Here is a 26,157-nt window from a genome sequence, read left to right on the forward strand (position 1 = left end):
AGTGAATGAGGAGCTGTCTCAAAGGGAGAGACAAGGTGGTGGGCTGCCAGGCGAGCTAAGGTTAGTAGTGTAGTTTGCCAATGAAATTTGCAGGTTATGGAAGGTTTGGTCGTGTTAATAAAATGAGGCACTGAATAGCAAGGCGGGAGAACTCAACAGTTGAAAGTACCTGAAATTATTTTATTGAATACAATTTCATCCCAAGTATTTTGTAACTTCCAAATACTGAGTTCCAAGTTTGAGTAACACAAGTTGCCACTAATAAAATTTGCTGCGGTCAGGTGGCTGTGAAGAAGGCATATAGAAACCCTCGCATATGCCAGGAAAGATATTCTTAGTCAAGATTTTTTTAAAGATGTTACACAGCACTGATGGGCTGTCCTCTGCAATACTGGTGTCCTGGGGAGTTCTGGTGGATGACTCTGGCCACCTGTGGTCAATAAAGATGACTTCAGAAAGCAGCAAGTGTGGAGAAGGGCCAACAGAATGCTGGAGCAGGGTGCTGGAGCGAAGGCTGACAACACAGGATCTCCTTGTAAGTACATTAGTCAGAAAAATGGGCTCAGAGTTAAGGCTAAACAGAACCCTACTCTTGACACAAGCTGGTCATAATGCTGGCAACTCGATTTCAGAAAGTTGGAAGAGTTTTTGCTGATGAAACGTTGTTTTAAGATGTTGGTGTTGTGCTGCCATTATTCTTCACCAACTACTTTCTACCCCCATTCTCCTAATTCATTGAGCATTTGGAAGAAAGCATTCCCCTTCTTGCAGCACACCTAAGACCAAAAAACCCTAGTTATTTCAGCCTGTAGGAAATCTGTTTTACCAATATAACTAATGCCTACTCTATGGACTTGTTACACTTGGGCTGCAACCTTTTTATTTTACTAAAATAATAGAGTCTTTGCACCGACTTGCTGCTAAACCTGTTATTTGCTGAACGAAATAGCCTATCTCAGACGTGATGGCTCTTCTGACAGGAGCTGCTGGACCTCCTATCGTGTCAAGAAACAAATAAGACTTATTTAGGAGTTGGGAAAGGCAGGTCCTTGGCTCCGGCGCTGCTCTGCCAGCTGAGGCAAGTCGTTTCCTGGTGCTCCTGGCCCCGGCAGCGTGGGAATACTACTGCTTGCCACCTCTGGAGAGGAGGGGAAGGGCTGTGGGAGACGAGAGCTGCGGGCAGGGGCACAGAGGGCCGCGGGGCCCGGGAGGGCATGGCCGTGGCTGTGGCCGTGGCCGCAGCCTGGGACTCGGCTCCGACCCGGTCAGCCCCACGCTATCGACGGTAACGGGACCGAAGCAAGCTCGGGAGGCGGCCTCCCTCCCTCGCCAGCTGCGAGGCAGAGGGAGAAAGGCCGCCTGCCCCCTCCCGAGAGCGCCGGGCGGCCGGCGCCGCGGGGGAGGCCGTCTGGAGCTGCCGTGGGCGCTGGGCGTGCGGGAGGCGGGATGTGCGGGGCGGCGGCCGGCCTTTATAGGGAGCGAGGGGAGGCGGTGTTTGCAGAAGGGGAGCGGAGCAGGGAAGGGAGGAGGAGGAGGAGGAGGAGGGCGGTGGAGGAGGCGGTTCCCATTACCATTCCCATTCCCGCCGTGCGAGTGCGCCCGGCTCGGTGCGTGCGGCGCTGGCGGCGGCGGGGTGGCCATGGCCTCCATGGCGGCGGCGATCGCCGCCTCCCGCACGGCGGTGATGAACGGCAACCGGCCGCTGGACGAGCGGGAGCGCAAGCGGTTCAGCTACTTCTCCTCGCTGAGCCCCATGGCGCGCAAGATCATGGCGGAGAAGGAGCGGATCCGCGAGCGCTACGGGCCCGAGTGGGAGCGGCTGCCGCCCCGCCAGCAGGACGAGATCATCGACAAGTGCCTGGTGGAGCCGCACGTCCAGGCCCGCTACGCCGCGCACCGCGGCGCCGCCCGGCCCGCCGCGCCGCCCGCCTCCTACCCCAGCCTCCGCCTCAACACGGGCCAGAAGGTGGTGCACTTCGGCGACGAGGTACCGGCGGGCCGGGGGAAGGGGGCGCGGCGGGGCCCGCCCCGCTCGCCTCAGCGCCCGGGCGGGGGCCGTCGGCGCTGCCTGGGCGCGGCGGCTGGGCTGCCCGAGCGGGGCCCGCCGTGGCGGGGTGGGGGCGAGGACCGCTGCCCAGCGCCGGCGCCGCCGCACGGGCGGGCGGCCGTAGCCTCCCCCCGGCCTCACGGCCGCCGCTGCCCGCGCCTGCCGCCGGCGAGCCGGCGCTCGGCAGTGGAGCGGAGCGGAGCGGGCGTTTCTAGGCGTTGGCAGCGGGGGGAGTTGCCCTGGTGATGAGATGTCTGTCTTCCCCCCTCCCGTGACTGCAGCGGGGCGGGATGTTACGCTGGCGGCGAGGGGACTTGGTCCGACCGTACAAGCAGGAAAGGCACCGAGTCGGAGTTTGTCCGCGATGAGCAGAAGTAACTCCGAAGTGGGTGTTGCAAAACGGGGACTTAGAGAAGAGGCCGGTACCGGCTCTCCCCGAAAGCGGGGCATGGCCGTGGCTAGCTCTGGAAATGGTCCCTTGCTGAAAATCGGCTGTAGGGAGTGTTTACTCTGCATTACATCTCCTCTTTTTGTTTCTAATTTTAGACACAGTTAAAAATACAACACTGAAAACATTCCAGCTCTCGGTATTTTTGACACCTTAAAAAAATGCAGCCTGTTCCATGTCACATGCCAGGAAAAACAAGGGTGCGGAAAGACAGATGGCAAAAAGTATGCATTTTGAAGCTTCTGAGAGCCATCTATCTAATGGCGAAGCGTGGCAGCCCTCCTAGAAATCCATAGGTATAAGGGTACCTGGTCCGGAGCAGTGGGTCATGTTATCAAGTGTGATCCCTTGAAGAGCAAGGTCTGACAGTGCTTGCAAAGACCTGGCGGTGTTCTCCAGATACTATATCTCTCTTATTCTGCATATGAGATTTCCTTTGTTTTGTTTTCTTTTACATCTTGGTATGATTACAGAGCCAATATCTTTCAATATGTTCATATAATATCTTTAAGTGACCTATTGTTAATTAACTTACGTGGCTTCTACCAGAAAAAAATAACCTGCTTCTGCGTTTGTAATCATCAGTCCAATTTAAAGAGAACAGTGCTGCTTTTAGCCTCCTCACCAATATCCCTTGCAATGGGATTTGTAAGAAGCGTTTTGAAGTACATAGATACTCGGCATCATAGCATCTTTGTGCTAGAAGACTGCTGCCTGTGTTTCACCTGTGAGGAAGGTGTGACGATGTACTGTGCACACATCGTATCTAGAGTTAGAGAAGGTATGGTCAAGCTCAGTTCTGTTTCGTCTGTGATACCAGAAATTCTGGGTAAATATTTGCTGGTAATAGACTATAACTCCTGGTAAAAAAAGAGGTATAGAAGGATGCAAGACAGCAACTTTGGTTGCGCAGGCAGCCTTTGAAAGGAAACCTAAACCTGAAGTTAGTTGCGAAAGGATTTAGGTTAATGACTGTGGAAAGTAAATGTTCAGCTTTCCCAGTCTCAGACAGCTCTCCTGTGCTTTCTGCTTTGAATTATGTGGATCCAGAAGGAAAGCAAGCATGTTGTAGGTTGTTGTGCTGCACTGTATGGAAATAATAATTTCTTGCTTGACAAAACAGCTAGAGAGTCCATCTGAAATTTGGCAAGGTGTTCTCTTTCCCGTCTTCCCCTGAAATACAGCTATGATACAAATAATGTTGTTGTTAGCGTTCGCGTAGCCATTAACCAAAGAAAGCATGGTTCATCAAAATACTTGATGCAAACTGTTTAATTTTAGAAGCATCTGCCTCAACTGACTTCTGCCTTGACTTCCAAGCTGAAGTTAATGAGTTGTATTTCTGAAGAAAAGGGATTCCACTCGTTTTGGCATCCTTCATTTCCATTTTAGTTCTTCCAACTGCACTATTGAGCCTTGGAGCCTTTCCTGGCTCCTCATCTGATAGCTTCCTCCCCCCCCGCTCCCTTGCTGGCATTCGACCTGATTCTTGGACATTTGCCCTGGTTCACTAATGGTTCTTCCTTGTCCTGCTGTTGCAGAGCCACTGTGGCTGGTCTCTTGCCGTTTTGGTTCAACTTTCCAGGCTTGCAAATGCTTTGCCTACAGAGCTTTATTATCTTGCTGTCTTTTGGTCCGACAGCTCACTGAGCTGTACTACTGCTGTCTTTGTAAGACGTAACTGCTGCACATAGCATGGTCACCGAGCCCTCGCTCAGGGCAATTAGATTGGTCCTGGCTGCTGTCCCTGTCTCATGGTGTATGAGAAACTGGGGCAAGGAAACTGAGAGTAGTCTGCATACCTCAGAATCACTTGTTGATGTTGCAGCGCTTTCAATGTGAGTGTTTTAGTCTGATGATGTTCTTGCTGACACCTGCTCCACAAGCTTCATGTTTCCAGCCACAGCTCATCTTCCCTGTTAACTGATGTTGAAATCTGTAGTGATCTACCTGTGCTTGCCTAAGCATGGAAAGTTGATCTCTTTCACCTCCTGTTCTTCGGAGGACTTCGGAGAAAGCAAAACAAGCATGAATGCTGAAGATACTGATTTACCCATCCAGGACTCTCACCATTTCAGTCTCATTTTCATGCATGTGACCACTTTGATAAGGTGGTCCAGCAGATATATATAGTGGTCTTGTATCTCTGGACAATTGGTTCCTTCTTTCTCGCCCCACCATTTCCCATGTATCTTTTCTAACACCAAACTCATCTCCTGAACTTGTAGCCCAGGACTGTAAGTTCTCAAAGTAGAAGCATCTCTTACATTTTCAAAACACCTTTCAGTATGCTGGCTGTGTGGGAAGGCTGCGACAGAAAATAGATGTGCAGTAACAGGACTGTGGCATCCTGTAGCCATGATCCAGTCATTCCGTAGTGCTAGAGCACTGCAGCACCATGTGTGACTCTTAGCAAAAGCCTAGAGTCAGCTGAGTGCTGCTGCTCCTTCTCTTCCATTATCTTATCCCCATTGCGGCATTGCCAGTCATGGAGTTAATAACTGAAGCTGTACATGCACTGTGAACGCAGTTCCTAAAGAGGATCAGTGCCAGGACACCAGAGCTGCTTTTTTAATCTCTCATCTTCCTGTCAAAGAACCGAAGGTATTTTAAAAAGTCTCAAAAAGCTTGATGAAAGAAGTGGAAGTACAGGAATTGGGCTCCCTGATTCCCCAAACAGCGTTTCTCTCTCAAGCACAGAGTTGGGTTGGGTGGCACCCAGTTCACTTGGCATCTACCTGTGTGCACCACGCTGTCATGGTGAGGATGCATGCAACTGCTAACACCAGCCATTATGTGGCCACCATCAGCCTCACGGTGTCAAGTTAAGACTTCCTAGTTGAAACAGACCCCAGAATACACCAGCTCAATAATCCTGATGGGCTTCCAGGCCTTGGTGTTTTCCAACACCTCCTCCGAGTGAAACCCAGCATCTCTTGCCTCTCTGTCTTCTGTTTTCTGGAGTCGTGTGGTCTAGGTCATGCATATATTTTTCATCTCTTCCAGGCTAATAGGGTCATTTAACACCCCCAAGAAAGAAGTTTTGTCCTGTTTGCTGAAGATAGACTTGCTATTATTGCATATGGGCCCAGCACCAGGAGACTGTTTGTTGCTTCACCATCACTTTCTGTGTCTAGATAGCCCAGGCCTTCTGGCTGAGGGCTTTTGGAGGCTGCAACGTTTAAGCAGAGCTTCCTCTTTCCCAACAAGCCTCCAATTGCTGGCATTTCTCCATTTATGTCTAATGCTTGTAGTGGTAGGATATAAGGTTAACTGAACAGAGGAAAATCTGGAAATATAATCCGGGATTGAGTATAAATGTAATATAAATGGGCTGGTTTCGAAATACACCATATATTATGAGCCATCATGAGGGGAATAGGTGGAAAAACAGCAGTGTGTGAGAGGCTACCACTCTTTGACCACTGTAGTGGTCAGCTTGTGTTAAGCATCTGATTTGATGTTAGTTGATGCCAGTGGATCCTTCCTATTTAGTTCAGTGGAAGACAGTTTAGATATTCAATTTGCAACAAGTTCTAACTCTTCTCTTAATATTGTCCCTCTTTATCCACAAGTGTGTGACATACACATGGATTTAAGGTCTGATTTTTTTTTTTTAGTTCTTTTTTTTTAAAGTGATATTGAGTATTTGAGCACTACTCGGCAGCTCAAAGAATTGGACCTGAAATAACTGAACTTTTCATTGAAGAAAATGCCATGTGCTTTAGGAAGTGGTAAACATTTTATGTGGAGGAAAGATGGGTAAGAGAGTTTGGTTAGCTTCATTCATCATCTTTTAATAGGGAAGCTTGACTTATCTACCTGAAGGCAGATACGGTATTTGTTTTGCTTAGCCTTAAGAACTTTGGCACCAACTTTTATCTCCTACTTAAAAATGCTTTAAAGCAACAAATATTCAGTATAGCAATAACTTTTGTGTTGGGTCTGTTACGGATTTGTGCTTTGTAAAAAACGAAAAATGCAGGGCAGCTTTTGAGTGCAGTTAAACCCCAATAACCAGCAAGTCCTGTTCTGATAACGCTTCTGAGATGCATTCGTTGGTGGGTTTGTGACTGCCTGGTTACTGTCAGCTGCTCTGAGCAATGCTTGTGTCAGTATGCTGGCATGTTTCTACCAGTGTCTTCCATTTTGAAATTCAGATGCTGTTTTGCAACAAGCTGCCTACACACAGCAAACGTAGTTTGTGATTCTTTTTTTTATACTCTGCAGCTGGTGGTTGAAGTCAAGTGTATGACCGGATTTTTGCCTCTCTTTCTCTCTCTCTTTTCTTTTTTCTTTTTTTAGCTATGAAATATGTTGCATGAGGCCCCATTTCTTACAAATAGGTTCTTTAATGCTGGTGAACAAAAGTTTATTTATTTGCCTTCTTTCTGGAAGAAGGCTTTGTTGTGTGCTGAAAACAAAAGCTGGTCAGATATGGATCTCTTCTAATGTGTGTTGATGATAAATAGCCTTGAAGCTTTTTTCTCTAGAATTTCCACTCGTAATTTACTTTTATGAATATTGAAATAGTTGATGCTTTTGCTCCCATTTTCTTCAAGCGTGTGAGAACTTGTTTGTTCTACAGAAAGCAAAGTTATTTCTCAGATTTTGTTGGTGATGAACATGAATCAGGCGCATCAGACAGAAAACTGCTGAACTATGTTGTTCTCCTGCTTCTCACTTGATCCTCTGCATGTCCTCTGTGGGAGGGCACAAGAGGTGGAGGCCACAAACTTCCTTCCCCTCCCTGACAATGGATGGAACCTGCCAACTGTCTCCTTCATCCTAGCTTCAAGTGCACTTCAAATAACCACAGACATCAACTCCTTGAAGCTTTGTATCCTCAAACCATGTCTCATCCTATTTTATCCTTTGCTAGATCACATGGAAGATCTCTTGAATGTGGGCAAAGCTCATCAGACTTATTGGCTCTGAGGTGTGCTGAGCTGTGCAGCCTGAGATACAATGAGCCATCCTTTTAAGAAGAAAAATCTATGGTCCTTTTCTTTCAGGGAACTGCTCCTGCCTGACAAGTGTCTACTACATCCATCTTTTGAAAAAATCTATGAAAATCTTAGATTTTTGTCTCTGACAAGAACTTTTTAACAACCCATACCAAAATACTGTTAATTTGTTTCAGGAGCTTTTTGTCTGCCTAAGCTGGAGGTTGAGGTTACAAGTTGAGGTGCCAACAAGTGCAATGGCGGTTGAGAAGACATCATATTCTATGAAGTGGAAAGCTGACTTGCTCTGTCTTGCAGCGAATGACATATCCTTGTGCACGACAACCTCATACCTTCACTCTGCCTTCCCCGTGCTGCTTTTCTGTCCCTCTGCAGGCAGCCTTTTGTCAGCAGGGCTCGCTCGCAGCAGGGGTGTCATTGCTGACTTGAGGATGCGCAGGGAGCATTGGGTGAAGAATTGGGTGAAGAGGTGTCCCTCCCAGTGCTGTCTGCATTTGCCTCAAATACAGGAAAATAAAGAACTGGCTGTCTCAGAGCCAGGACAAGGATGGTCTTGGCTCACTCCCAAATTTAAAACTGGTCCACGGCTGGTTTGCACATCCTGTAAATGGCAAGAAGTCAGAGCTTCCTTTAAACTCCTTAAGTGAAACCCACTGACAGCTATGCCTGCATGTCTGGAGCTTTAAGGTGCTGTGACAGCATGTAGGAGTGTCAACCCTGCTGGGCTTCATTTCTGTCCTTTACTGCTGTGGTTGAGTACCTTTACCTTCACCGCTATGGTCCTACCTTGTGTGCGAGACTCCGTCCAGTGGCTGGGCTCTCCCGTCTCTTTTCCCTCCTGGACCACGATTCCTGTCGTGTGCTTCAGAAATGAAGTGCCAACTCCACCAGTTTCAGAGGCAAAGGATACGGTCCTAAAATGATTTTGAAATAATTTGTCACTCACCTGCTGCATCCCACCTAAGCAGTGTCGCATTCCCACGTGGTCAGCAGCACTCCACAGTGCAAATACTGATAGAAGTTAGAACAGATACTGAAAAGCAGGCTTTTACTCCCTTTGTTTCCCTTAAATGTTTATAAATATGAGTATCCATTTCCTGGAATGAGAGAACCTGGTATTAAACTTGTGTTCTTGGCAAGAATTCCCTGTACCAGATTTCCTTTTTTGGCCAGAATGTGTGATCCAACAGAGCCTTTCCTTTTAGATGGTCTCTGTCAACCCAGTTCTTTTTAAGAGCATGGGAGCACCCTCATGTATACCACAACTACTTTGCAGCTAGAAACCCTGTGTTTCACAGATGAGTAATAGTTGGAGAATAACATGTTTTCATGTTTAGGAGATGGTTTCAGACACTTCTAATTGTGATTTCATAGCCCTTGACCAGCAAAGTCTACCTAGGGTGAAATAAGAGCAGGCAGATCAGGAGAATGCTATCAGATGTCTGAGAAATGTATTTCTGTAAAGGCAGAGGTCAGAAATAAGAAGAAAAGGGCAGTCATGGTAAGATGTGGGGTTCCTGCGGTAGCTTAAAACATGGTCTAGTTCTGTTATTCTTTGAACAGCAGGAGTGTGAAACAAGCACTCCAGGTCTTGTCCTGTCCTCTCCTTCCCTGTGCACAGTTACTCCTGGCCTTTCTCCTTCCATCCACTGTTCCGACTCCTGTTCCTCCCCCGATGTACTGGGGTGGCCAAGCACTGGTATACTCGGTATGGAGGGTGCAACTCATTACCTCTGCCAGCGTGAAAACCGATGTACAAAGGAGTCTCATCCACAACTAGGAATAGAAGTGTGATCATTTTGTGGCAAGTCTTGAGCAAATGTGAACAACAATTGCTTACTTATTTATTTTTCACCCCTTCTTTTTTCGATGTGGGTCACATGTATTTCTGGAAGGCATGCTGTGTATGAAGAGAATATTTAAATTTCTCAAATCGGGACTATTTTCAGGAAAATAGCTTCTTAAAATAAGTTATTTCAAATTGGGATTTTACTCTGAACATCGTGTGGTTCTTTCAACAGCACTGAATACTTGTTTCAGACTTGATCGTCGTTGAAGTGGCATAATGATGTGTCTTGTCAGGGCTGGATCCAGCTGTGGCTTGGCCTGATGGACGCGCAGCTGTTTCGCTGCCACGTGACTGCCTGGTTGCACACATGCTCTTCGGTCTGCGGAGGGGAGGAAATGGGACTTTATTTCCCTGCTCCTCTTGTTATTTCTGTCCCTGTGCATTGCTAGTGGCTACCAAAGAAAATGCCTAGTAGAAAACTGGAAATATAATACATTTTAAAGCTATTTGTAGAGAAACCGTTTGAAGAGGTTTAGACCAGGTTAAACCTTCATATATTTTGTAGGTTAAATTGGTATACTAATTGGTAATCTTCCCCTCAGAGAACTTGCTTTCAGTCAGTCTTAAAATGTAATCAGTGCCCTCTCTTAAGTAGCGCTCTTGCTTTTTAGCAAGTTCTGTGGTAGGGGTTGTTGTGCTTCCAGCAGTGCAATGTAATGTCATCTGTATGATGCTCCTGAGCAGGTAAAGCTGCTCTTCTGATTTTTAGTCATTCTTGAATTTTATTTCAGGACATAACTTGGCAAGATGAACACTCGGCTCCGTTCTCCTGGGAAACGAAGGTAAATATGCAGCAATTTTATTCTTAAGGTTGGTTTGTCATTTTATACTGCTCCTTGTGCATTTATATTGTCTTCATTTTGAGACTTGATAGACTAATGTCACCTTTGCTCTGAGAGCTGTGTAGAGTGACCGTCCTGTGAATGAAACAGGACTGGTGTGCTTCGATTTATATCAACAGAAACACAAAATGTACTTCGTGAACTAATGTTCTGGCTTCAAGTGCAGGTGTAAAACTGATTCATTACAAATTATTTGATTTTTCATTGTAAACTTTTTAAACAACTTTCCATGTTTAGCATAGACCAGTGTCTCAGATATTGTGTAAACATAACCGCATTTCACTTTTGAAGTCAGGAGTAAAGTAGCTAGGAAATGGGGTGAGAAAGGTACAGATATCTAGTAACTTCATTGGATTCTTTCATAAAGCCTGTCTTATGCTTCATCTTTTTGTTATGTACTAGAATGTAATGAAACTTGTTAACCTGGGGCTATGCTAGAAGCATTGTGTTATTTCCTCTCCAAAAAGCAGCTCTTTCAAAACATAATGTATTTTTCTGTGGTGGCTTGGTTTTGGGTTTGTTTGGGGTTTTTTTTTCTTGCTTTACCTGTGGTATTTTGTTAAAGCATTATTTACGATGGGATTCTCATAAGGCTAATACAGAGCCAGAGTTCTCCATCTTTCTGAACCTGCAGTGTGAGGAAATACAGTTGCGCCATATTTATGGTGGGAAATCAAGTTTAATTCTTCTTCCTGAAGAAAATCTGGGAGCAACGACACAGCTCATTGCCTTTCTCAGCTGGGCATGGTAGGCATGTTAATTTAATCACACGTTTCAGACTTTGTGTTTTCTGGCTTTATCTTCCAGGGAAAGCTGCTTCTCCCCTGTTTCTTCCATTTTTTGCCCTTGAACTATGTAGATAATCATGTATGAGCTTATGAATATAATCGTAGCCTAATGCAGAGTAATTATTTGGAAATGCCAGTGAATACTAAATTAATCCGGTTGACCCTAGACTTGTTGCCAGCCTTCCCTGCTCAAGGTCACTGCCTGTAGCTAGCACCCCATCTGTGCTTTGCAGATGCTGGTTAACCTATAACTTGATGTGACTCCTGGGTCCCTGCAGCCTACAGTGCTGCAGCTTAAGAGAAACCATTGCCAGTCTTCACTTGCTTTAAAACTCCCTTATAAGCTGTGGTGGTTCAGGAGCCAGTGGAGGATTTCTTGCAGTGGAAGCCTGGTAGCTCAGGCAAGCCCTCCTGTCTTTCAGGACCCTTAGAAGAAGCAGCCACTGGCTTTTAGTATAATACTAACACATGGGTGTACTTGGGTGAAGCTGTCAAGAAAAGAAAAGTAGTGAGAAGAGTGTGGACCTCATTGATAATAAGGTGAAATAAATCATATGTTGGAGACAGTGGTGTTGTCTCTCCCCTACTTTTTGGTGCAAAACCTAAAACTCAGTTTTGGGAACGTGACAGCTGTAACCGTATTTCTAAGCTCTGTCTTGGTAGGATTTTGTAAGTTCTGAATACTTGAACTTCCTGGAGATAGTGCTTCGTGTAATGCACTGACTAGTGATCCATGATGAGATGCATCTGCACTCAAATGGATTTTCTCTTTAATTGATAGTTGTCTTTTCTTTTAAATGCTTGTGTGTCTAGTGAAGTGTTTTTCAACCCAGCCTGTGGTTTATCCCTTGCTGATTAAGATTATTTTTACTATCCTCCTGGTGTCTCAAAATGAGGGACCGCAATGGATAGTTTCATGCTTTTCTGTAATGAATGGAGGATCACAGAATGATATGGGAACGCTTGTGTGACTGCTGAAGCAAAGTGAGGTGAGGAGGCGGTTGCTTTAGAAGTAATTGTCTCAGCTAATCAAGCTGTGCATCCCGCTTTCCCTCCCCCCTCCTTGCTGACCAGAGATAAAAGCTGTGCCTTAGCTGTAGGTTGAAAAGTTGCATGACTTTTTCCTTTAGCAAAACTCTAGAGAATCCATTTTGTCTGGCTTTACGGGGTGTGGGTTGGTTGGTTTGTGTGGGTTCTTCCTTTTGTTTTTTCCCCAGTGCCTCATATTGTGTCAGTCTTTCAGCCAAATCCTTCAACTGCTGAGTCTTCCATTTCTAAAGGTGGAGATCTTGCTTCATGCTTACTCTTTGATCTCTTCCTTAACCTTCCCATACTTTAATAAGATAGTATTTAAAGGCAATTTCTCCATGAGGTACCAGCTGAGGAAAAAGTGTCCTTGCCCAATCGGTCCAGCGTGGGGAAACAGTGAAGAAACCTGAATGAGCTGTTTAATAAGGTTGACATGTTGTAATGCACGTTCGGTGTCTTGTGAGCCAGATCTGTTCCCACTGTTATTTCGGGCTGTCAGGCTCTTTCCAATCCATGAGCTCTACCCCATGATGGGTTATTCTTTCCATAATATTCTTTTCCCTGATCTCCCTTTAATGCAGAGTTTTTGGTTTGGTTTGGTTTTTTGCATGTTATTGCTGTGATGATGAAATTCCTTCGTTCTTTTGCAGCTTTGCATGAATGTGCTCTGGCTTACCCAAGGAAGGGAATGTATTCACTTTCTGCTTTTGCAGGGAAGGAGAGAGTAGAGATGTAAATCAGTAAAACCAATAGACTTTTTTTTTAACATTGAGACTAAGGAAATAAAGCAGCAAGATCAGTATTTTCCTGTAAATAACTTCAGGAAAACTGAGAGGGTAGTGAGAAGAGTAGAGAAGAGGGGAGGGCATGTTTTCTGCAAGTGGGAGCCTCTTTCAGCTGTTACAGTGATGCCAATGGTGATTCCAGTTGATTAGGTACGGACAGATTTTTCTCACAGTAGCTAGTGCAATGGATTCCCTAATTCCGTGGCTGTCAACGTTACCCAGAGAACAGTCTACTAAATTGCTGTCATTTTGGGCAGAACATTGTTGAAGGGCTTGATAACTTCACTTCTGTCAAAAGTAAACTTTCTGTGTCCTCTTTTTAAACACAAATGTGAGATATGGCTTAAGTCGTTTGTATCACAGCGAACACTTGCATGAATATCTCCACCATTTTTAGCTGTTTGATGTGTATTTAAAGTTCTTGTTTTACCTCTTTATTTTTAAACCTTCAAACAAGGCAAACAAAGCAGAAATACAGTGTAAATTGCTGAGTTAGCTGTTAGATAGCATTTAAAATACTAATATTTTTAGTAGAAAACTGTAGCGCTTCTCAGAAGGAAAACTACTCGGGAAGCAATGAGTTCTCATGGCACTGCAAATAAGCTGAGATTTTAAAATTAGAGGTTGAATTGGAGGGAGTCATTTGGTTCATGGGTGGAGCCCTCATGAACATAACACATCTTGAAATGTGGGTTACATTTTTAACTGGAGCTAAAGCCAGGTTTATGAATTTAGGGCATTCTATTTATGGCTTCAGGTTGAAGTGAGATGAAAGCTGACATTTTGGCTGAGTTTAGCCTTTGAGGTTTCTTGGTTTGTTTGAAGTAAAAATTCAGTGAAACTCAGCATGGACCCCAAGATATAAATGGAAAATGAGAATCATGCCTGGGTTTGGAAATATAATTTCTCTGCAACTCTTCCTGAATTCAGAACTTTCTGGTTTTGGTGTGGTTTTTGTTTTTTTTTTTTTAAATTAATTTAGTAGTGGGCAGAAAATTATAATTTCAGTCTGCCACCTCAGCTAACACATTGAATGCACAGAGCAGCATGGGAATCAGTTGGAATCTGTTTCTAATTCATGCTATTAACTAAAATAGGTTTTATTCCAAATGCTTAAAATTGACACACGCACATCTAAAAATTTGTTGGTCTTGATACAGGTAGAATAGTTGGGAAGGTAGCTTTAGAGAGTCCTTTTTGTACTTTTTTTCTTTTTAACTCCTGGCTTTTTCCTCCTTCAGCTCTCTTCTACTTTCAACAGGCCCTCAGAGATTTGTTGAAAAGAGAAACCTTCAAGGTGTGTTTAAAAACAAACAAACCAAAAAAAAGGCAAAAAGAGAAAGTGTCAAGCTTCAGTCCCTTCAATAATCTGCTTGCTGCCTCCCTATGTGAATTCCCTAATTATATTGCTACCTAAGTGATCTAATCCCAGCGATGATTTAGAAAGAAAAAAATTACGTTGCACTTACAAAAAATGTGGTTTGTAAACTATTTCCTTTATCTAAGACTAAATGACAGTCTTCAATATCCTTCTTTGTACAAGTCCTAGTTGTTTTTGTGTTATTTGTTGTTTGGGTTTTTTTTTAATAGGAAGAAAGTGTCAGAAAAGAAATTTTTTTTTCTTCCTTCCTTAGCAGCCTGATATTGGAATTGTTTGCTACAGACTATACTTTGGTGTGATTATTGTTATCAAACTGGCATAGATGGCAATGCTTCCTTGGAAAGAAAGAAGAGTGATGCCTGAGGGTTTGGGTTTTCCCTTCCCTTTTTCATCTAGACTACAGATGTTTAAAACACAGTGCTGTAAGACTGCTGTTGACTATTAGTTCTTGAGCAAAAAAACCCCAACTTGTGATAATAGTAGCTGTGTTCAAGGTTTATTTTAATTTGCATGGCGAGATGTTCTTGGCTAGGGATTCAATTACCTGCATCAATCTTTAGACAGTTGTTTTTGAGCATAAAACCATACACATACCAGATACTGTCAGTATGAGTTTACTCAGGCTAACCAGTAACAGTGGCAGACTAGAATGTTGTTCACATCACCAAAGAGCAGATCCTGAAATTTCCTCCGAAGCTTCATGCTATGTATCTTTGGTATTGTCTTTCTGTTATGGACTAAAATTACTTAGATTGTTTTTGAGTGCTTTGCTCTATTTTTGCCCTTGCAATTGATCTCTGCTGACCTAAGGATTTCTTTCTGACTCTGAAAAGATCCTGAAAACACCCACGGTGTGCACAGGAAATAAAGCAAAAACTGCAACTACTTTGGGTCCCGTATTTATTTTGGTTTTGTCCATTCAGCAAAGCAAAATCATCTTCTAAATCATTTTAAACTTGGCTTTCTTACCTCTACATATATCGGGCTGTGCTTAAAACAAGTTGCTTTTGACAGTGTTTCTGCAGTCTTTGTCTCAACAATTTGGACTTTGCAGGCTGCCAAGCAAAACTATTTGTTTTGGCTGTGTTTGCTTGACTGTTTAGTAAAATACTACACATTCCTGATGAGTGAATAAGATGCTTAAAAAAAAAAAAGCTTCTGGGTTCTTTGTGGTCATCTTGTTTTTAATATAGACTTATGAACTGAGACCTGATTTTATACAGTATTATTAAATCATTACATTCTTAGTGTGTGATGCCTCTCTTTTAGAATACGTTGTTTCCCATGAGTATATACAGCCAGTATCACGATTTGGTGGATTACCCCTGCCTTGAGACTGAAGTTAGGTCTAAATTTTTTAATCCAATAAATAAAATTCCTGAAGACCTTAATATGGTCTTTTTAAGGAAAGATGGACACACAACTTCCTAAAACCTGCAATTTTTAATATTACTTACATTTATCAGACAGAAAGATGATCCAAGACCTAGGCATACTTTATTTTAACCCTTGCAGTGGTTTGGGACCAGAGGGATAAGACTGAAAAGAACACAGACTTCCAGGTTTGCTCTGCCTCAAAATACTACTTAGTGTGTGCTTTCACACGCACTCTCTGTCCCCCTCTCTCTCTTAATGTGTTGAGAATGACTTGCTCTTGCAATATCTTGAAAATACTACTGCTGTTAATAACTTTTATTTGAATTCTGATAGATTCTAGAAATTGCAGTTGGGACCGTACTAGCCTGTCTGTAAACCGTCCAGACTTTCTGGGCTGAACAGTTCCCAGAAATACAGTTTGGACAAATGGTAGGAAAAAGAGAGTATTTTTATTTTATTCCTTAGATGGGGAATTAAAGTACATAAACTGCAGCTGATTCAAAGTCATACAAAATCTGTGAAACCAGCTGGGGACTGAAACCCCATCTCTAGAGTCCCAAACTGTGCCTAAATGACAATTCACTTTTGACCATCAAATCTTACCGCAATGTTCAGTGTTTGCTTCCCCAGGGTGGCTGCTGGTAGAGTGCCACAAGTGCAGTTCTGCTGCTAAATGCTCAAGTGCGCAGCTGCAGCTCACAGCAGCTCTGCCTCAGCCCGAGGAAAGCAAACACACGGTACGGCCCTTTATGGACTAGCTGCTCCCGTAAGTTTGACTGGGGCCAGGAGAGATGTGCATCAAGATACTCTCAAGGCTGGCAAACCTAAAGGAAAAGGACATTTTTTTGGGGGTAACTGTCTTTTAAATGTCGTTTCCTTCCCTCTCCTGCTGACCCAATCAATTGGCAATTTGCAATCTGATGCAAGAAATTGAGAGCAGAACGCTAATTAAACTCACATTTTTAGTGTCTAGTGACTCATTAGAACGTACAGTACTACTCATGACTTAGATGTCAGCATGGGGTGTTTCACACATGGGTCTTCTCCATCTCTATGTGAAATTATCTCCCTACGTATACTGCTGCTCTGTTGGGTTTTTTTGAGGGAGGGAGGGCGTTTATTGTATTTTATTGCCAATTTTGTGACTTGAAAGTTATTGCATATTACTAATTTTCTTTCATCAGCTACATTTCTTAGCAGTTCAGATGGCTTAAGTAACCTTGAAAGTCAAACAGAAGCATTATGTATTTCAAGGAAAATAGAATAATTTGTGACTGGTCCACAGAAGTTCTTGGCTTCTCGAGCTAAATGCTAGAAGCAGAATTATACATCTGACCTCTTGGGGCTGTATTTACATCATGCTGAGACGCAGTGCTTTCAGAACCTGCCGGGGTAGTCTTGTCTTCTTTGCCTTCCTTGGGGGAGAAAGCAAACTCCTGAAGAAGTATTTTCATTCAGGTTATTCCGTGTCAGGTTATGAGCTGCTTGATCTCCAAAGCATACCGTGACACAAATATGCAATCTTAAACGTTGGGTGGTCCTGTCTTCTGAAATGGAAAGGTACACCCCACGGTCTCAGTTCTAAAAAGACAAAGAGAGCATCCTCTCCAGAACATGCGTCCGCAAGCAGGTTGGAAAGGGTACAGCTGTCTGAGTTTGTGCTGCAGTGCCACGCTCTTCTCTACACTAGAAGTGGTCTGCTGCTTCCAAACCAGACCTCTGAGTTGATAATTGGACCCATACAAAAGAACATAAACCATGACCACTGGTAGTGGCTTTTGCTCTACAGCATAAGAACTTCCCAGGAGGCCTGCGTTTGCTTGTCTGTCTTGCTGCTGTTGAAAGGGGAAGCCATCTGGTTGGGTTTCGTTTTCCTAATTTTTTGTTCTGACAGATCCGTGCTTCCCTTCCATCAGTGTTTTTCCTGGATTTTGTTTCCACCACTGTTCTGGTGGATCTGGGGCTGTGATGGCCCCTCTGCCCTCTGGGCACTGACCTTCCCTCTCTCTTGGGCTGGGGGGTGAAGGAATCATTTTACTGAAACTAACTGCTGCTGTGGTGGCTTTTAGCCACTGTCACCTCTAGTGTGAGCCCTAGGACAGGCTACTCGGAAGAAAGAAGACTGTTGAAGGATAGAAAGTAGCACTGTTTTAATTCCTACAAGACAAGGTACTTAAGTCTTCCGAGATGGATTCCCCCACCCCCTTGGATATTGGGGAAGTGCAGGTCTATTTTATATTGTGTTGTGGGTTTTTTAAGCTGGGATTTATCAGTTCTGTAGTCTTAAAGCATCTTAACTTCAGGGCGGTAAATCTCTATTCGGTAGTATTGCCAAATGAGCTTAGGGAAATAAATCCCTATATTTTAATATAGGGAATGGCAATCACTGTAAATAATCCTCATCACCATTGCATCCATAGTTTGTTTATGCAGAATTCATCTAAGGAAAAATCTACTGCTCTTAACTTTGTCATGACTTTTGTTTAAAAAAAAAAATAAAAAATTGAGCACTAAGGTTTTTCCTCTTATTTTTTTGCAGGCAGGGTGGGGTGTTGAGCTCTTTGGTAAGAGTTGCATGTATCCTTGCACTCACCTTATTCTAGCTGAGCTATAATTACTTACAGCTTGTTTATGTTCTGCATCTTTTGATAACACCGTATATTCTTAATGAAAACATGGAACTTGGTGCTTCCTTGCCTATAACCTTGGAAAAATATCTAATGTATCTAATTCTTTAGAAAGGTCAGATGTTAGTCCACGAATCAAATTATGTGTAGTCAGCTGCTGACTGTTTAAAAAAAAATGTTTTATAAATAATCAGTTGCTGAGTTAACATTTGCACTTTGATGAGAAGTTTCTGAACGTTAAATACCAGGCCTGTGAGACCTGCTAGACCTAGAGTCCCTTTGAACTTAACATGCGCAGTAACGTAGGACTCGAAATCAAACACTCCTAGTGAAAATGATATGCAACTAGGACTTGTTTTAGACTCAGGCACATAGATGCTATTGCGGTTTATTCAGGAAAGGCCAGGTAATGAAGTAGAATGGGGAAAACATCACAAATCTGTAATGAACTTCAAAAGTATCTATTAACTGCTTGTAGCAAAAGCTAGTATTTGAAATGTCCTCTGAGTTTTTTCAAAACTAATCAGGCCCATAATGACAACAGCGTAGCTCTAACCATAAATGCAATTTTAAAATTATTTATTTATTTATTTATTTTCATTGTTTGTTTCATTTTACAAGCAAAAGTCTAGACATGAGGTTGTTCTTTTCTGGTACTTGCTATGGTGCTGTGCTCCTAAATACAGTAATGCTTACATGTTACTCAGAGTGAAATAAGGCTTAACTTTTATTAGCCTAAAGAGTGTCCAGCTAGTTGACAATCAAGATTACTGAAGTGGTGGTAAGTATAATGAACATTTTGAAGTACTGCTCACTTTTGGGTGGCTTTTGCAAGATCTGTATCATGCTTTAACTGTGGTCACTTGCTTCCTTGACCCAGTGTTACCTCTCAGAAATGCGTACAGCTATCTGCACTGCAAGTAAAAACAAGACAAGGCTCTGAAATAAGTGAAGAACTGGTCCTGCTGGAGTTGTTTCTCTCCCTTCAGAGGGGCATTAGAATTGTAAAAACCACTTATCTATGCATACCCGTTACATCTAATCCTTTGTCTTGGAAGTAGATGGAGTTGTAAAATGTTGCCAACTATTTCAAAGACCATAGTGGAAGATTGCCTTTTAAACTACACTGTAAAGCTTCTTTGCTTTATATTTTCCTGTAAAACATCTATGGCTTTCAAAATGCATCCACAACTGTTCTAATGTTTTAGTGCCGCTATTCTAATGTTTTAGCACTGTGCATGCTATGCACTGCTATCTTGGATGGCACTGAGTAACTCGAATACACTTGCTTTCTCTGACTCCTCTGCAGCAGGTCTAGGACTCTTACGTTTGCTTGCAGTTCAGATTTTAAAAAATTATTATTTTTATGTAGCTACAAAGATAGACATTTATGGAGAAAATAAGTTAGCTTTGCTGTGGTATCTACTGTCTGGGAGTTGCCTAGCTGTGGGCAAAGTTGTGTGTTACCTATATGCATCAAGATCTGTAGTTCAAAACTGTGTCTTTGTGAAAGGCTTTGAAATACTGTTTTTCTTTAACCCTGAACAGAGTCAGATGGAGTTCAGCGTTGCATCTCTGTCCATACAAGAACAAGGTGGTTCCCAGTTGCAAAATGAACAGAGGCAGCCCGTTAAAGCAGCACCTGGTGTCCAAGTCCCTAAATCTTCTCAGGCCAATAAGACCCCTGGCTCTGATGGGTTGATAGCATCCAGAAAGGAAGAGGAGTCGTCTTTCTGGAAGATAAATGCAGAGCGCTCAAAGTTCGAAGGAGACAAGTCTGAGTTCCAGTCCCTGACCCCCAGCCAGATCAAGTCCATGGAGAAAGGAGAAAAACCCCTTCCGTCTTTTTACAGACAAGAGTCTACTCCAAAGGAGGTGGCAAAAGCTGAGAAGCCCAGCATAACTAAACCAGAGAAGTCTGTTGCCCCCAGCCTACCTTCTGTTTCTCCTGAATGGGAGAAACCTCGACCCACTCAACTCCCTGCTAGTTCTCTAGATGACTTCTTTCTTCCTGACCCACCACAGGACCTGGCGTCTTCTAGGACAAACAAGGAAGATACTGATGGTACTATACTTACAGATCCACAAATGCCTGGACAGGTAAGGACTGCTATATCCACTGTCCTTAGATTTAAAAACTGTATAGCACATTAAAATCTGACAAGGCTGCTCTGGAAGATTAGGGACTCCATAAAGCATTAAGCCATAGCTAAGCTTGCTGGCTTTTTATCCTGCAGATTTAAAGAAGTCTATTTAACCAACATGTTAACTGCTATTGTTTGTTTCAGTCAAGTATTTTTTAATGTAGTAAAGTGCATAGGATAAACGTATCATTTAAATATAATACCAGAAACGCTGACATGGCATCCAGTGGCTAACTGACAGCAAGCTACCTAACAGTTTGGGGTAAAGAGCTTGCTATATCAAGTAAAGAGGTTTTTTCTTCCTTGAAACAGCAAAACACTTAATGGAAAAAAGAAGGTTTTTAACTTGAAAAGTAGATAAACTAGAGTCTAGGATACTTTATTGGTACACACAGCATAGCGGTGAATGGCGAACTAGTTTCTCAGCTGTATAAGCGGTAGCCCAACAGCTACTTCCCAGTGCTTTGTCCAAGGCAGCTGGGCTGCTTTCAAATGTGTTTTCTCTTAAAGTCCAAAATGGAAATGGAATGAGCTTCCAGAATTAGCCTTCTCAATGTTTTTTTTTAATAAAAAAACCCAAACAACCCAACAACAAAAAATAACCTTAAGCAGCTCAATAGCCAGTTGAAGCTATTTGAACAGCAGATGCAGATCTGTGAGAAAAGAAAGGGAACAACAGGATATGACATGGTGAGGGAAAGAAAAGGAAGAGATCTGAAGGCTGTGAAGTAGAGGAGAGGAGTGGTTCTTCAAACAGAGCTGTGCAGTTCTGTTTGGAATCTGTAGCATCACTCTGGCATAAGCCTGACATATTACCGTATGCTGTAAGCATGCCACATAGCTTTTTCTCTATCATATTTTCCCAACAGTGGTTGTTTAAATTCAGAACAAGATGATTTAAGGTCAGAAAGATGCAGGATGAGGTAAATACTTGCAAGAGAAGTAAGTGGCAGCACTTAGGAGAGAACAATACTTAAGCCACTTCAGTATTTAGAGCCGTATGTTTAGTTATTTTTTTCTGAAGCTAAGACATAATGCTTCTTGAGCTGTTTTGCTACTAATTGTGACCATGGTAGTCCTCTAATTTTAGTTAAAGGCTTTATCATGTTTTCCTACAAATTAATGGTTTGTTTAACAAATTAAACAGTTTTAATTCCTTTGTGAATGTTTTCTAGCTAACTGAAATAGTTCGAAAAGCCTGATTTTTCTCTCTATGGAGAAACAATCCTCCCACATCAAAATATGAACAGAGTAGCAGAGAAGATAGTATGGTAGAATTTTCTCATTTCCTCTTTTCTGGATTATCTTCCCTGGGCTGGGGAAGAGAGCCATGCTCTAAGGAAGAGAATCCAGAGACTCAGCTGTGTCCCTTGAATAGTCTTACTGAACACTAAAATCACCTTAAAGGTCACGGCTAAAAGTGCAGTACTGCAGGAGTGAGCATGTTCTTCATAGCCTAGTAAATAACTTGTCAACAAAGTTTAAATTCTGTAGTTTTCTGGAAACAACTGGCTGTCATTGCAACAGGCAATCCATTGAATTAGTGATGCTTACAGTCTGTGTTTGTTTCGTTCTCTGCAATTCCCACTCTAATCTAAAAACTGATCTTTATGAATTTTTCCATGGGGAAAAAAAAACCATTTTGCCTGCAGACCACTACAAGAATTGTATTTTTATCTGGAATTGCCTTTTTGGTCATTGTGAGTATTTTTCCATGTCTAGCATTTTCTGATGTAGGCTCTTAGGTATCCTAGAGCAAGGTGAAGAGCTTGAAATATTGACAGACAACATTTTAAACTTTCTTTTGTAGTTGGGCAGTCAAGTACTGAGTTTGTAATACCTAATTAACAACCACATCTTATTTCTTTTTTTTCCTTGCAGACTAGTACAAGCAATGTTATCTTGAAGACTGGCTTTGATTTTCTAGACAACTGGTAAAAGATACTTCCAAGTAGATCAAACCAATTTTGGGGAAGGAGTGGAATATCTTTCTCCTTGTATGTTAATTTACTAGCATTTGTGTCTCTTTTTCTAGAAGTAACTTTCAAACTCTTAAATGTTGCCTTTGTATAAACTTTTGTAATACCATATGCGTTTTTGTTTTTTAAACAGTGATAGAAGTGTGGTTTAATTTAGATATTTTTTTAATATCTGTTAAAATTTTTAGTAGCTACTGTATTGAGAGTATGGGAGAAGTTACCGTACACGTTAAAGAAAAACAAATGAGAGTCTCTATATCCTAGAAATGGAACCTACAGGACCAGATTGCTGTTTTCAATCGAAACCTTGCTAGCATGGCTTGTAAGAAATAGCATTGCACATGCAATGGTTCCAAATAAGCAAATAATTCCATACTTCAGATAACTAGCAAAAACACAATGAAAAATAAGCATACAGAAGAATTGCATTGATTTCTATATTTCATTTAGTTTGAAAGTAACTTTTGTACCACTTATTTGAAACACTTTTCTTTTGAAGAGGCCAAAGGCATTGCCAAAATGATGGATCCAAAGAAGCACTGTGTTTGTAGCCTACAAATCTGCTAAAATAACATAAGAGTGTTAGAAAAATGACCTGGGGAAATGATAGGTATTTCTGGTCTTTGGATTAAAGACTTGGGGGTGGGTGGAGGGGAATGGGACAACACCTAATGAATGGGAGAAACTGTCTTCAGGGAACACAAGCCTCATGATTTCACTGCCTCCTTACTAGAGCATAACTCTTCATAATAGTAGTGCTGGAAGTACAGCACCGGGAATTGCCAGAGTGTAGATTACCTTTGCGTCAGGAAACCACTATGTTTATGGGAGGTCATAGCAGTATAAGGCTTCTTTGTTTTTTAAGCAGCTTATCGTCTCAAGGACTCATCAACTTTGGTGCTTTTTCTTCCTTGTGGGTACATTCTCTTCAGCGTTCAACATCTGGGTTACATTTGTTCCCGAGGTGCAGAGAGGCATCTCAAAGTGGCCCTCAGCAGACTTGCCTCCAGTTCTGCTTTGGAATGATCTTTGTTTGGTGTTTAAAATGTAGAGAACAAGACTAGCTGTCGTTTGAATCTGTCGTCTCTGAAATGCAGCATGATTTACACACTGACTCTCACTGTGTTTACCTCACCTTGAAGCCTTAATTTCCCCTACGCACAGCCGGTGACTGGTCTGCTCCAATGCCAAAGGTTTGACCTTTCCCTTTACCTCAGCAATAGTCCCATAGCATCTGTTTGGGGTAGAAGGCAAAACACAGGGCTCTAATGGGCCCCAGCCAAGGCTATAAGAAGGTCACCATCTCCTAGACCATAATTGTGCTAGGCTTCTCATGGATTACCACTTTACATTTGGTTCAGTTCCAGGGGCAGTTAAATGTGCAGAATTGGATGCTGCAGGATCTTCTTCTGCCTGTTACAGGAAGAGTTTGAGATGTCCTGGAAGAATCCTTGCCTCTAATTGCTGTTCTCGTTGCTCTGAACAAGCAGAGGATGCTGACAGAGCATTAAAACTTACTTGTTGATCAAGGAAAATGCTGTAAGCTACCCCCTTCCCCCCTTCTCCCCCTCAAAAAAAGAAAAAATAGAACCACCAAGCCCAAAACCTCCATTTTTTCTAGTGTTTTCTTAAAAGGTTTCTTAGCTTAAGGGGAAGATTGCCACAGAGTATAAGTCATTGCCTAGCCTTATTTATAGACTTCAGAAAGCTTCTTTACATGCTTCCTGAGATGTACAAACTCCTGTAATTCGTGGATATTGTCTCTGCATTCAGCAGTTCAGATAATACTTCTTGTTTCTACCAGCCTGGACTTTACTGCTGTTTTTTTCTTAGCAGACCTTTTTTAGCATTTGCTACAAGCATCCAGCATTAATATATTTTGGAACAACTTCAGCACAAGTTCTTTAGGTGTATAATTAGTATTGACTTGCACCTTCTTTTCAAAGCTGACAAATGTTAACCCTGGGGTTTACAGTTATCATTTAATCTAATTTTCTGTACATTCAGCTGCTGAAAAGTTATAAATCCAAGGTGAAGATGCGCATTCTAATCTTACTTTGATATGGGGAGATCTGAAAGCAAAGTCTCCTGCTGTTGAGGAGTGTTATTTTAAACCTCTGCTAAATACCTTAAAGCTTCTTAGGGAAGAACCTGGGCTGCCTGTCTCTTCCATCGGCTAACTTGACCCTAATACACATTGGGACCAGCTGGTAGAACATGCTGCAGAACTTTTTACTTGTCCTGGTAGGTTTTTTCCTGTGCTTTGACAAGAGTTGATGCTCCTTCTTTCTTTAATATGTTTTTATTAAACATTCTTACAAAAAAAATTGTACTTGGTCACATTTTATATTAACAATGTTTTAATAAAGTCACTTTAAATAGAACATTCAAGGCTTTTCTGCTGCTTTGTGTATTGTCCTTTATACTTTGCCCTTGGAGTTGTTTGGTGCATCTTGAATCTGCCTGAGAGGCAGCCAAGAATGATCTGGTCTAGAATTTAGAAACTGAATTTTTCAGATCAGGGAAAAAAAAAAAATCAATACACTGCAGCTGTTTTTCAAGCTTTTAATTGGGGCTGTTTGGGGAAGTATCTTTGCTTTATTATTTTATCTGATGGCTGGGGACAGGATGAGATTTGGGATGTTTTATAAAGACTAAAATCTATTTGTACTTCACTGTAATAGACTTAAACCTACACCACCACCACCTCCCCCCTACCACCCCCAATATCTTCAGGTAATCCAAAGCAGTATCTGGATCAATATTGCAGGAGCAATTTGAAAACTGTATGTTGTGGTTTAACCCCCAGCCGGCAACTAAACACCATGCAGCCGCTCACTCACTTCCCCCAAGCAGGATGGGGGAGAGAATCAGAAGGGTAAAAGCACAAAAACTCGTGGGTTGAGATAAAGACAGTTTAATAGGTAAAGCAAAAGCCGCACACGCACGCAAAGCAAAATAAGGAGTTCATTCACTGCTTCCCATCAGCAGGCTCACTGTACGTAATGCAAATGACCAGAACTGGCAATGACACACTTTCAGGCAGTTGTCCTGTCAGTTGATGGTTACGTACGGGTTTTAAAAGCATGTCACAAAAAGGAAGATGCTAGCAGAGGCCGGCGGGTAGTCTCTTTCTGCCTTTTGTCTTATGCAGCAAGTTCTCAAAGTGTAAGAGAATCAAACGTGCAGCTACAAGGATAGGTTTTCTTCTGCGTGCCCACATCCACTTCTTCCAGAAATCTATTTTGAAAAACAACTCAATTTGGTTTATACTTGAGGTGAATTTCTACCAACAACTAAAACGGCATTTGAAGAAGAATTTGGTTTGGAGAGACTTGACAGCCGATTAAGGGGTGGTATTCCAGCTATATTTAGGCTCTGGCCTACGCATAGTTTGCTTCAGTCTTGTTTAAGCTCCGTCTTAACTTTTAAAAGTCCTCTCTAATAAAGGCAAATCCACAGCATCTGGATGCTGTCTCGGCATGTGGAGTCAGCAGGTTTCGTGACTGAGTGAAGGCTTGTAAAGGCAGAGTAGAAAACACGCTGCAGCTGCCTGCGGAAGGATAGTGATCAATTTATTTATTGGTGACTTCAGTCACGGTTGCTGAGGTTCAGACAGCACAGAGCTGTCTTTGAGGTCATGGCTGTGGGTGCTGGAGCAGCACCCAGCAGGCAGAGTCCTATTGATGGCTCAGCCACAGCATCCCCCAAAGAGGTCACAAGTCACGTCCCTGAGATACAAACCCGACTTTGTAGGCATTATTCACAGACAGGCCCCCGGGCTTTGCTGTCCGAGTTTGCCCGTGACCCACTTGAGTCAGTATGTTCTTGTTACTGCGAGGACAAACCCATAATAAGGCTGTCCTACATTTGTGAGCTAATGAGTTAATGCCA

The 26,157-nt window shown here is 42.7% G+C and overlaps 1 protein-coding gene across 1 annotated transcript; it reads left to right on the forward strand.

The window, feature by feature from the left end:
* Positions 1-1,547: 1,547 nt before the first annotated feature.
* C3H1orf198 (chromosome 3 C1orf198 homolog) lies at positions 1,548-24,649 on the forward strand. The gene is made up of 4 exons (XM_072856314.1): positions 1,548-1,987; positions 10,043-10,093; positions 19,689-20,240; positions 22,166-24,649. The coding sequence occupies exons 1-4, from the start codon at positions 1,640-1,642 to the stop codon at positions 22,220-22,222; spliced, it is 1,008 nt and encodes a 335-aa protein (XP_072712415.1). The 5' UTR covers positions 1,548-1,639; the 3' UTR covers positions 22,223-24,649.
* The last annotated feature ends 1,508 nt before the right edge of the window (positions 24,650-26,157 follow it).

This window comes from Ciconia boyciana, chromosome 3 (genome assembly GCF_034638445.1).
Source record: "Ciconia boyciana chromosome 3, ASM3463844v1, whole genome shotgun sequence".
NCBI lineage: Eukaryota > Metazoa > Chordata > Aves > Ciconiiformes > Ciconiidae > Ciconia > Ciconia boyciana.